The 13,240-nt window shown below is 40.5% G+C and overlaps 1 protein-coding gene across 7 annotated transcripts in view; it reads right to left on the bottom strand.

The window, feature by feature from the left end:
* Positions 1-574: 574 nt before the first annotated feature.
* Positions 575-13,240, bottom strand: part of SFXN1 (sideroflexin 1) — a 52,429-nt gene continuing 39,763 nt past the window's right edge. For 6 of the 7 annotated variants that reach the window (XM_030927310.1, XM_030927312.1, XM_030927313.1 and 3 more), the window contains 3 exons: positions 8,002-8,051; positions 7,550-7,597; positions 2,647-3,374 (listed from right to left, as the gene is read on the bottom strand). In XM_030927310.1, the coding sequence (XP_030783170.1) occupies positions 3,278-3,374; positions 7,550-7,597; positions 8,002-8,051 (195 nt within the window). In that variant the 3' untranslated portion in view covers positions 2,647-3,277. Of the gene's footprint in view, positions 3,375-7,549; positions 7,598-8,001; positions 8,052-13,240 lie in introns of all 7 variants that reach the window. The other variant, XM_010388364.2, reaches the window with a different exon arrangement.

Here is a 13,240-nt window from a genome sequence, read left to right on the forward strand (position 1 = left end):
GGCGCCCACCACAGCACCGGGCTAATTTTTTGCATTTTTAGTAGAGACAGGATTTCACCATGGTCTCGATCTCCTGACCTTGTGATCTGCCTGCCTCGGCCTCCCAAAGTGCTGGGATTACAGGCCTGAGCCACTGCGCCTGGCCCGTATCAAGTCTTTTATTAAGGCACTCCCCAATCTTAGGTTAATTTAGACTTTGTCAGTAAATGCAGTTCCAGGTTAGAATCAGATCAATAATATAAAAGTGCATTTACATCACCGTCATGTGCAGTGGTGTTGGCCATCAGAGTTTAAAGCCAAAATCCATCCCCCATGCCCATCATTAATATTCCTGGAATCACACTGTCGGTGGGGTTTTGGGGGGGGGTGGGTGTGTCTCTATGTATATGAGGTTCAAAAAGGTGGAAGACTGGTAGCTCAAAATAGAAATATGTTTCTTGTCAAAGGCAAAATACAAAGATATCTTTTCATTAGGAGTTGCTGATGGTACTGCAGATATTAAGTTTGAATGGAAAGCACCATCAATTGTAACATACAAACTGCTTTATCCTTTATGTACAAATAAAAGAGAGAATTTATTTTCATTCTGAGTTTATTTAACATTTCATCCAGTTGAACTGAAATAATACATGGCCTCCAACACTGGCAAGACACTGTGCTAATACTGAAATAGAAACTGCCAGTCAGTAAACACTTACAATCATAATCCTTTATATCATGTTAATAGAAATATTAATAACTACTTAGCTTTACAAGCTTATTGCACTTCATGTGGATTTTTTTCTCCAGAAAGGGTATTTCTAAAAGATCGGCAAGGATTGCCAATCTTGGTTTATTTGTTCCTTGTTATAAACCGTGATTAACATACACAGTTGATAGCTTTATATAAAAGCATTAAGAGTCTGAAGCATCAAAAAACAACGTTTAAAAAGACGCAGCTCCATGTTCATCATCCCTTTTATAATCTTTTTTTTTTTTGAGATGGAGTTTTGCTCTGTCGCCCAGGTTGGAATGCAGTGGTGCGATCTCGGTTCACCGCAACCTCTGCCTCCCGGGTTCAAGCGATTCTCCTACCTCAGCCTCCCGAGTCGCTGGGATTACAGGTGTGCGCCACCACGCCTGGCTAATTTTTTGTATTTTTAGAGACAGGGTTCCTCCATGTTGGCCAGGCTGGTCTCAAACTCCTGGCTTCAGGTGATCCATCCGCCTTGGCCTCCCAAAGTGCTGGGATTACAGGGGTGAGCCACCGCGCCTGGCCATTCCTTTTATAACTTTTAACACACATAACTGGAGTGTGTAAAATTTTGGTTAGTTTGTCAGTCTTCTAACCAGTCATGAGCTCTTCACTGGAGGTTAACACTCTGACACGGAGCTACAGATTACCTGGTGCCGGGAGGACTCCTGAGAGGAGCAGGACACCTGGGGCAGGTCGCAGTGCCTTAGCTTCTTACGAAAAGAGTCCCTTCAGCACCTTATGGAGATCTGCCCTGAATTTCAGGCTTTTACCACTTTTTAAAGAGACGCGTCGAGGACAACAGAACCTGTCCAAGACCAGAGTGTCAAGGGAAAGCCGTTTTGCTTCCAATGGTTTAAGACAAAAAATCTAAATGAGAAGATTCTGGCAGCATCAAGGAAGGCTCCGAGTGGCCCAAAGCTTCAGATCTATTAATCCTTTCAGAGAAAAGAGAAACACAGACACAAGGCACACCATTTTTTCTTTATGAGGAAATTCAGTCTGGTCACATTGTCAGAAAAAAAATCTGCCAAAACTAAATAGTTTCTATATATTTTTTCACTTACAATCTCTGAATACAATGATCTACACTTCATGAAACATCGCCCCTCAGTATCCGTGGGTAGTTGGTTCCAGGACCGCCCTCTAATGCTGATATCCACGGATGCTCAAGTTCCTGATACAAAATGGTGCAGTATTTGCATATAACCTAGGCACATCCTCCTGTATACTTGATAAATCATCTCTAGATTGCTTATAACACCTAATACAATGTAAGCACTATGTAAATAGTTGTTATACTGTATTGGTTTTTAAATTTGTATTATTTTTCATTGTTATGTATATTTTGTACCTTTTTAAAAAATATTTCCCATCCAAACTTGATTGAATTCACAGATGTAGAGCTCATGGATACAGAGGGCCGACTGTCTATGACATTGGACATCTACAGACTTGAAACATAATCTGTTATATTAAATATATTATCTGTGAAATCACTACAGATAATGTAAACAGTGGTACATTTCATTATCTTCAAATGAAGTGGAATGCAACATACAATATTCAAGTAAAATTCACTGTGACTGATTCATACACATTATCACTGTATCTTTCTGAAAGCCAAAGAGATCTATAAGGATGACAAGAAAAGACATGTAGGTAGCTGGAACTGTAGTCTCACTTCTTACCAAAAAAAAACCAATGAACTAGATTCAGCCCACTCACACAGCATTGGTATTGAATATACTTCCAAAATTTGACATTTGTACATTTCAGTAATTTCATTATTTGATGTAAATAATTGAATATAAAGTCAATAACTGCAAGGTAAGATTAACATCTTTATAAGAACATAAAACAATAAATTAAAAGTCAACCAAGGCAATCCACCCACAATCTGAATGTACAGAATGATCCAGCAGGGAAGGCATGTTGCAGTGGTCCGTGACTGACTTTTGGAAGGGGTGTGAAGGAGCTTCCACACTCCAAATCCAAAAACTTGGTCACCTTCATTGGGCCAGCACAGTCCCCACACTAGAAGCAAACTGCCCTTAATATTTCGGGGTAAGTTTTCATAGATTAGCCCAGAGCTTTTGTATTTTCCCAGTTCACTGCTGAGATCTCCCTGATTTGGAATGGGAGTGAGATGAAAGTTCAATATTTTAAATAGATTTTCTTTTCATTGATTGATAATCAATAGAACATTTACTGACTATACACTGAGCACCTATTCTATGTCTATTAGTACTTTTTTAAAACCCTGGGTGAGGGCTGATATACTGTCTTTGAAAAACAATGACTATAAAAGCTAAAGGAAGAGTATTTCTATAAATCATAACATGATTCAATGTAAGGGAGTATCAGGCACTTGACCCATGCCAGATGCTCTGTTAAAGTAGCAGCTTTATTCTAAAAGGCGAATGTGGATCTTTAAAAGGTTTCTGTAACTGGGAGAACCCAGGTTGAACAGGATTTTTCTCACCAGCATGGCTACACCAGCTTTGCAGTGGCAGAATGAGCTGCAGAGGTTTCCTCCTTGCTTTACAATCCCTTATTAAAGTACACGCGTCGCAATTCAGGATGGCTCTCTTGGATCTTAGCTTGCAACTCGGCCTCCAAGCTTGTCACGGACATGGAACTGGGATAAGGGAGAAATGACAGGGTTATTACACAGGCAGAGGTGAGAATCAGGACCTAGAAAGAGCGTGGAGAAGGCACAGGTGTGGAGATCCCAGGACTGGTACAGTGGGTCTTGTTGGAGAAATGCTTCATGCGACTAGCAAACGAGATCATGTTCCTTTCAGAAAATTGTCACTCATAATGGAAGAAATGCATCTTAAGAACCCAACACCCAACTTTTCCCTCTCATATTATTAAAAGGTGAAATCTCTTATTGCTGGCAAGAGTGTATGGTGATGACACTCTCAGACCCTGCTGGTGCTGGAAAAACCATTTGTGGCAATGCCACTTCCTAAGAAAAACAGTATCAATCATTTGCAATGTTCACCATTGATAAAAAAAGATATATGCAGTCAGTAAAATGTATAACATTAATAATTTGCCTACATTAATGTGCTTTTGTTTACTGTATATAATACATGCTTATTGAAAAAATTTCAGAAAATACTAAAATGTACAAAAAACCCCCAAAACATTTATAATCCCACTGAGAGATAACTACTGTTAGTCTTTAAGTGCTTAAGAATGTATTTGAAGGTATTATGGGTATATATATATTAAAGCTTATTCTTTGAGAGAAACGCATACTCGTTAAAGTATAAAGAAAATTGTCCAGAATATCTACCAGAAAAACTGCTAATATTTTGATCTGTAATTAGTTTAAAAAAAAATTTGAGGCTGGGCGCAGTGGCTCACACCTGTAATCTCAGAGCTTTGGGAGGCTGAAGCAGGAGGATGTCTTGAGGCCAGGAGTTTGAGACCAGCCTGGGTAACCTAGTGAGACCCAAATTTTTGTATCTATAAAAATAAAAAATAAGACAGGTGTGTTGGTGTATGCCTGTGGCCCCAGCTACTCAGGATGCTGAGATAGGAGGATTGCTTGAGCCCAGAAGTTCAAGGCTGTAGTAAGCTACAGACTGTGCCACTGTACGCCAACCTGGGCAAGAGAATGAGACCCTATCTCTAAAAAAAAATAAAAAAAATTGGCATTTAATATAGTTGACATGTGATAGACTGTAAGGTTAAAAAAAAAGTCAGGATACGAGTTTATATTTCAAATATGCAAAACAAATTTTAAAAATTACAAATATAGAAAAAAGGTAGTAAAAAAAATCCCACGATGGCTATTGTTATGTAGTGGGTCTTTGAGTAATTTTACTCAGTGATGACGTTGATGATGGTAATGATAATGGCTATGACTTTTGCTGGGCCAGACATTATGCATTTTAATCCTTATGAAAACTCTAGAAGTCCAGTATTATCATAATTGTACAGGTAAGGAAACCTGAGGTGCAACTGAGATGTTGACGGCAGATCTTTCTTGATCCCAAAGCCCTGCTATGCCGCCTCTTGGTCCTTCTGTTTTGCCATTGATCTCTAAGTATCTGTAATTACTACGAATGTATGTTAAAGGCCCAAGTCTGATCTTGGAATTAAAGTTATTCAAACCTTGGTGGATGATGGGGAGTATTCTCTTTTTTATCTTCCAGGAGAGTTTGTTTAAAATTGGAATAATCTGTTTCTTGACAGCTGGAAAAACTTACCTGTAAAACTACCTGTTTCTTGTGTTTTCTTTGTAGGAGGAAGATTAAATGCTGCTTCAGCTTCCTTAATGATTATCTTGCTTATTCTGACTTTCTAATTTTTCAGCTTTGCTAATATGTTTTCCAGAAATTTGTCTATTTTGCCTGTTTTCAAATCTATTGGTATAATGTTGATATTATTTTTAATCACCGCTGAATCTACAGTTATGCCTCTTTTTCATTTATATTATTTGTGCTTTTCTCTCTCTTTTTGTTTTGATTAATCTCACCAGACAATTGTCTATTTTGTTTCTATTTTCAAAGAACCAAGTTTTCACTTTGTTGATCCTCTACTCTTTCTGTTATTTATTTCTGATCTTAATCTCCTTCCTTCCTTCTTTTCTGATGTTTATTCTTTTGTGCTTTTTTTAAAGTTAAGTTGGACATTTAGTGCATTGATTTTTATCTATTATTCAAAATATAAACATTTAAAGCTATAAATATCTCTCAAAGCAACACATTTGCTGCTTCTCAAAAATGTTAATAAAGAATGTTTTCATTATCACTTGTTCACATGGGAGATGGGCAACTGTGGTGCATTCATACAATGCACTATGATACAACAATAGCAACGAATGGACTACAGGTACACACAATAATGTAGATGAATCTTAGTTCTGATACTGAATAAAAAGAACAAGTACTAGAAGACTATATATCTTATGATAGTGTGACACCCTTGTCTAACAAGTTCCTAAGAAGACAAACTAAAGATACACACACAAATATAAAATGCAAGAGCATGAAATTCAGCATAGTGGTTAAATCTGCAGGGGAGGCAGGGACACAGGTTGGGAGGAGTCTATAAGATGTAACTTATTGGAGATATATATACATATATATATATATATATATATATTTGAGATGGAATCTCGCACTGTTGCCCAGGCTGGAATGCAGCGGCATGATCTTGGCTCACCACAGCCTCCACCTCCTGGGTTCAAGTGATTCTCCTGCCTCATTGGGCCCTGAATTTGTGGATGTTCATTATATTACTAGTATAAATAAAATAAAAATAAGGAAAACAGGGTCATGCTTGGATCAATGAGGATACTGTGTTACGAGCCAAGGAATATTATTAATCCTACTCTATGAAACTGAGGAGCCAGAGACCTAAAGAAGCCAAACATACAAACAATGTATAAACAACAAAACAGAGTAAGAAGTTATTTTAAAACACAGTAAAACAAAAGACCATTGGTTTCACAAATATAAAACCACACAGTTTCTGAGGGCCTTGACCTGAGGACACCAGTAGTTACAGAAAGCTTTTCATTTCTACACCTAGAGTTTAAACGAATCTTAAAAAATAAATGTTAGACTATACATTTTTTTTTCTCACAGCACTCAAAAAAAATCAAGGCCAAACTCTATGGGTTTTCAAATCTAAAATCTTTTCAACCTGAAAATAATTACAGCTACATTTCTTAGGCGTTTCCTTGGTATCAGGCACGCCCCTCGGCATTTTACATGCTCGAAGTCTAAATTGCTAAATCAAGGTCAGCTGCTGAACACCAGTGTTCATAAACCCACATACTACAGACATGGACATTCTCAGGTTGAGCCCCAAGACTCTGGGGTTTGTGCAGTTAAACAGGTATCATTATCCCACTGTAGAGATGAGGAAATTCATCTGAAGCAGGCTCCCAGAGCAAGTTTTGAAGGTCCTGCCCTCTTCACGGGGCGGCTCCTCAGCAGGCCCAAGGTGATGAAGGGCTCCTGTCCATGAGGTTTAAATGTCTATGAAACAGCGGGGTCGGAGACAGAGTGGGAGAGCAGATACAAGGTGGAGTTCTCCATCACGTAGAGGGATGTGACCGCATTAGTTCTAGAACAAGGCACTTCATCCAAAACTGACTCCGCAAGGCTAGGGGATTAAAGACCGTATGTTCGGGACCTACTGGCCCACGAAGGAAAGGGTATTACCACGGCAAGGAGTCTGATAACACTTACAGAAAACAGACAACAAAATGCCGCCGCTTTGCGTGCTAGTGTCAGGTCAAGTGCAGGCTGGAGACCTGATGCCGAAAATGCCGATTTAATGCCAGTTAGTCCTGTTCTCACATCAAAGGCAGGATTCAAGGGCAGCTTGTGATGAAAGGCATGCACAAGAAAGCTTTTAAGGCAAAAAACTAAGTGGGAAGAAGGGAAGCAAATATACCAACCACCTAAGCTAAGTGCATATAATTGCTGTCCCTGGGGGCGGAACTTACATCCTATCATATCTGTATTACAGATGCATTTGCCAATGGATTGGACCATATTTTAAATTTTCATAAAAGCAAATTTGCACCAGAGTTAATCTGATTCTTATAAAAGAATAAAGCATTTTCAAATTTAATGGAAGGGGGTAGAAAAGAACTGGGTACATCTGAAATTAGACAGATGTGGGTTTGATTTCTGCCTCCATCCCTTCCTTTTAGAGACCCTGGCTTCAGTGTCTTTTGAGTCTCAACTTCCCTGCCAATGAAATGGAATAATGGCACCTGCGTCTTCCATTGGTTTTTAGGATTAAAACTCATGATTATTCTGAAGAATAACAAATACATACCTTTTCTGAGGAAACAGGGCACAACACAGGGGTGTAGCAAACACCAAACTTAAAAAAAAAATACAAAAAAAGGTCAGACCATTTTAAATGGTTAACTTTTCAGATTATTTTTCTATTTTACAACAATCCCTTCTTTCTTCAGAGCATTATGTTCTGTGTTGTCTAACAAAAATCAGTCCTGTTTGTGTAAGTTTTATTACCGAGGATTGCCAAAATCATGGAAAGTCACAGAGATAAAATGATTTAAAAAAGGTTCACATGAATAGCCCCCATGTTGTAGGTTTCTCTAAAGACAGTTTACTTCTATTTAATTATCTGGGGCCATGCGTTCCAGACGTTCTGAGATGGCCTCATTTTCAAAATTTGTATCCCATATTACCCAGTCACCTTTCATACGCTGTGTATTTATATTTTAAAAAGAAATTAATTTTGTAAAAGTAATTTCTACTCACCAGAAGCCAACTAACCCAACTTGAATGGGTGCGTTCATCCACGGGAACCTCTGCGTTGAGAAATAAATGACTTTGAATACTTTTCATACGGGGTCTTAGAGACAATTTCTTGTGATTAACTGGAAGGAACCTCACCACATTTCAAGATCCAGATAGAACGTGGTTAGTGAAATTTGGGGGAAACGCTGCAACAAGGGTGTTAGCCTAACTTCCTGTAGCCTTCTTTGATCTGTAAATCAGCACACACGCAAAGATCAAGTGGCTTCTGTTTTTTCCCACATCCCCCCCATTTAATCTGAGCACTGCTTGGGTATATAGCGGAGGTGGGGAAATAGCTGTCATTTAATTGTAATGTATCCCCTGGCTGAGGAGGTAGGATAGCCTGGTGCCAAGGTCTCAAGTCTCCGCCCTTCCGGTTGGTTCCCGACTAGGGAAACACAGGCAGAGTCTAGCCTCTCCAAGCTTCCGTTTCCTTGTTCTGGTGCAAAATGAACATCATTAACAGCTTCCTAAAAGTGTGTGGAGGAAGATGCCAGATCACATTCATGAAGCACCTAGTATGGTGGCTGGAATATACCAGAAACCCAACAAATGCTCACCATCCCTCACCCCACTTTGCACCTCATCTTTTTGGTTTTAGTTGCTGTCAGTATGGTTAAAACTATTTCTAGCATAAAACATTTTTGCTAGTCACACTTTTTTTTTTTTAATGGAAATGAACAAGTTGGTTGGTCTTTTGGAGAATAAATGCTGTTAGATTTTTAGTTTTAAAAAGGAGTGGTACTTCAAAACACAATATAAAGAGTGATGAGATATATGGTTATATAAATAAGGCCACAGAAATCACTGCAACCAAGGTGTGAGATGGTTGTAATGAAATCAGTCAGCTTAGTTAGGAGTCAACACAAGCTGTTAGAAGACAACGTAGATGGGAGGCGTACCCTGGTCCCCGAAGAGACTCCTCTGGAGAAAAGGTTCATCAGGGTTGGCGTAAGGGGGGAAAGGGATGGATTAAAGAGGAAGGGAGAAGCATCGGCAAGGAAACTGATCCCCACAGGTTACAGAGGGGTCTCTCTCCTCAAAAGACAGAATGAAAAGGAAAACACTGTATCTTTGGCAACTGTCTCTGTTTGATGGTGAAGGATTGTCATAAGGAGATGCTAAATACTCCCCTAGCACTTCCTATCCAGGTGACATCTGGACTGGGACAGGCTTGGTGACGGGAGGGTAGGCATAGTACTGAGCGAGAGCCTGTTCATGGATGAACGTGAACCTGTGAGAGCAGCCACCTCATTTTAAGTAAACTCTGGTCTGCAGCAAACTGGGGTAACCTGTTAGCCAAAAGAGAGCAGCTGTGTGCCACCTTGGAGGTGGGCATGTGCAAGCTACATGCTGACTGTGGCTCATGCAGAGGGTTTTGATGGAAAGGCTCCTCGCACAGACAAGGCTCCTAGACTATTATAGTATCCTGCCAAAACCCAACCTGATACCATGTCTTCTTCCAGCTCCTACCCCAGCATCCCATCCTGCCTTATTCATCCCTTCCTCTCAATTAGAAAGTCAGATACAACATTCGTCAGCTGGGATGTTGGTGTTTCACTAGATATTCACAAAATGTCTGAAGGTAGAAACATCGTACCTAACAGAACTGTGCAAACAGAGGATGTTTACATGAAAAGTCCAAATGAGTTAAAGAGAGGAATTATATGTTTTATAGATCCAGATAGAACGTGGTTAGTGAAATTTGGGGGAAACGCTGCAACTGCAACAAGGGTGTTAGCCTAACTTCCTGTAGCCTTCTTTGATCTGTAAATCAGCACACACGCAAAGATCAAGTGGCTTCTGTTTTTTCCCACATCCCCCCATTTAATCTGAGCACTGCTTGGGTATATAGCGGAGGTGGGGAAATAGCTGTCATTTAATTGTAATGTATCCCCTGGCTGAGGAGGTAGGATAGCCTGGTGCCAAGGTCTCAAGTCTCCGCCCTTCCGGTTGGTTCCCGACTAGGGAACATATACATATATACATATACATATATATATGTATTTTTTTTTCAATGAAGTAAAAAGCTCAAAGTTAGGCTGGGCACGGTGGCTCATGCCTGTAATCCCAGCACTTTGGGAGGCCGAGGCGGGCAGATCATGAGGTCCAGAGATCGAGACCATCCTGGCTAACGTGGTGAAACCCCGTCTCTACTAAAAATGCAAAAAATTAGCCAGGTGCAGTGGTGGGTGCCTGTAGTCCCAGCTACTTGGGAGGCTGAGGCAGGAGAATCGCTTGAACCCGGGAGGCGGAGGTTGCAGTGAGCCGAGATCGTGCCACTGCACTCCAGCTCCAGCCTGGTGACAAAGCAAGACTCGGTCACACACACACACACACAAAAGGCAAAAAAAGAAAAATGCTCAAAAGTTAACGACTCTAAATTCTCTCTCCCCCCCACGATCTTTTTCTAATAGCTTTATTGACATACAACTGCACATATTTGAAGTGTGTAAGTTCTGACATCTATATGTAGCTGTGAAGCCATAAGCACAATCAAAATAATGAAAATATTCACCACCCCGAATGTTTTTCTTGCTTCTGTACCCTTTGCAGTTCCTCCCTCTTCCATAAACCCTGCACCCCATTATATGGCAACCTCTCATCTTTCTGTCACTAGATTTAGTTTACATTTTCTAGGACTCGATATACAGTATCTATTCTTTTGTGTAATTACTTTGAGACTCCTTCATATTGTGTGTAGCACTAGTTTGTTACTTTTTATTGCTGAGTTAAGTGTTCCCTTGTATTCACAAGGTGGTTATCTATTTTCCTTTTGTTGAGCAATTTGAGCTGTTTCTAGTTTTTGGCTATCACAAATAAAGTTGCTATGAACATTTGTCTTTCATGGACATGTGCTTCTATTTTTCCTAGGTAAAGAACTAGGAAGGAAATGGCTGGATCACAGGTCAGCATCTGTTTAACTTTGTAAGAAACTGCCTCAGTATTTTCTCACATGACTGTACTGCATTAATTCTCACCAGCAGTGGGGGGGGGGGGGGGGCGGTTTCAGTTCTTCCATTTCCTCACCAACACTTGTTATGATCAATCTTTTTAGTTTTTGACATTCTAATAAGCGTTAGTGGCAGCTCATGTGGTTTTAATTTAGATTTCCCAATGACTAAAGATACTAAGCATTTTTTAGGTGCTTAAGAACCGTATGTATTTGGTAGGGCGTCTGTTCAAACCTTCTGCCCAGCTTAAGTGCTGAGGGCCCTTTATGTATTCTGGACACAAGTCCTTTATCACATACATGCCTTGTAAACATTTTTTCCCATGCCGTTTCTTCTCTTTTCATTTTCTGTGTAGTTTTAAGAACATAATTTAACAAATCTGATGAAGTCTAATTTATCAATTTTTCTTTCATGGGCTGTGCTTTTTGTGTTGAGTCTAATAAGTCTTTGCCTAGCCCTAGTGTTCTACTGTATTTTCTTCTAGAAGTTTTATAGTTGTAGACCTTTACATTTAGATTCTATGAACCACTGAGAGTTAATTTTTATATATGATATAGTCAATTCCTTACACACTGCCTACATCCCAGCCAACCTCACCATCCACAGATCTCCAACAATTCCTGCTCTGTGTACTCGCTGAGCTTCTGTGGAGCATGTGGCCCTCACCCCATTCTCTTCAAAGAAGTCTCTGCTCACCTACACCAGTTGGGTAAGATGCCTCCTATGTGCTCCCTCTGTGCCCCAAACTTTAAACACTGCGTATTTTCACAATTTGTCTTACGCCTCTTCCCTATATCATGCTACATGCTCCCTGAGAGCAGGAGTCACATCCTCTTTCTGGGACTCTAGGGTCTACCACATTGCTTGGCATAAACAAGCATTCCGCAAAGGGCTGCTGAAAAAAAAGCATGAATGAACAAATAAATGTTACATTCCCATTCAATTAGCAGTCCTGAAAGCCTACTGAGTAGACACCGCAGTCCACGTTTATAAATGGGAATATAAAAGAATTAGAACTTAAGGAATAAGAACTAGCATGGGACCCAAACCATATCAGTTTCGCCCCCAATGAACGTGCCATTAAGAATGACCCAAGTTTAAAGAGATAACAGAAGCACTGTTCACAGAAGCACCAGATTTTAGGCAGCGAACTTTTTGGTTTACTGCAAAAATTTCCGTGAGTCACCTGCCTACAGCTGATGCCTTTTTTCCCAGCGCTCCACTTGGGGAGAGATAAGGCGTGGGGGGATGGATGAGTCATACTGAATGCTCCCCAAGCATCATCGTTTAAAAAAGCCCAGAATGTTCAATTAGTTTCTTGTTTGCGGAGGAGTCTGGTCATTTCTAAGGTAAAAGCCCAGAGAAGTACATCCTTGCAGAGGAGGCACACCTGGCCCTGGGGCAGTGGGAACAAGCGGAAGGCCAACCAAGGTGAACACCACCACATGGGTATCATGAGCTGCCAAGGAAGTGATCTCCTCAGCCTTTGCGGACGGGGCATGGTGAAGCTTGCCTTCACAATAGAATCTGAAAGTGTTTTGAACATGGAAAAGTTGGGATTTTAATATAAGCTGCCTCTGTGTCATAAACAATGACTGTACTATCATTTCTGTCCTATGGTCCTCTCTGCATGGGTGAAATGCAACACTGACGTATACCAGCAACCGTGAACTTGGGGAGTGGTAGGTATGCATGGGTACCTTAACAGTATTCAGTCATTAGTTTTTCAGAGCAATTATCTCTCATTGAGGTCTGAAGGAATAGAGCTACAACCAGGCCCCCTTGTAGCCACTGAGGTGCCAGGACTGAGCCACGAGCTGTCCTGATCATCTCTCTGGACCTTCACGCTGGGGTTCTGAAACCAATGGGCCCTTCCATGTGGGGAGTGGGGCAGGTAGGGGGCTTCGGTGGGAAGAGCAGGCGAGGCGACATACTTCCAAATGATGATCAAAGGGTACAATATCAAGCAAAGCTAAAAAAACCACAACTTAAGATGAAAGTGGGGAGAACACAATAGTTTTTCATCTTATCATTGTGTAACAGCCTGGAACAATGCGGCAATGGTGGGCTAAGATGGGGCTAACTGCTTTTATCATTTGCCAGCTCCTTCGCATGAGAAAATGCCAGGAAAATATCTACAGAAATTTCCATCTGTCACAGCAAGAAACTTATGCAACATGCCCAACTGTCTTCTGTTCAGTGTTTGTCACTGAGATGAGAGGAACTGTGGTAACTGTTCCCAAACT

This window comes from Rhinopithecus roxellana, chromosome 3, assembly GCF_007565055.1.
Source record: "Rhinopithecus roxellana isolate Shanxi Qingling chromosome 3, ASM756505v1, whole genome shotgun sequence".
NCBI lineage: Eukaryota > Metazoa > Chordata > Mammalia > Primates > Cercopithecidae > Rhinopithecus > Rhinopithecus roxellana.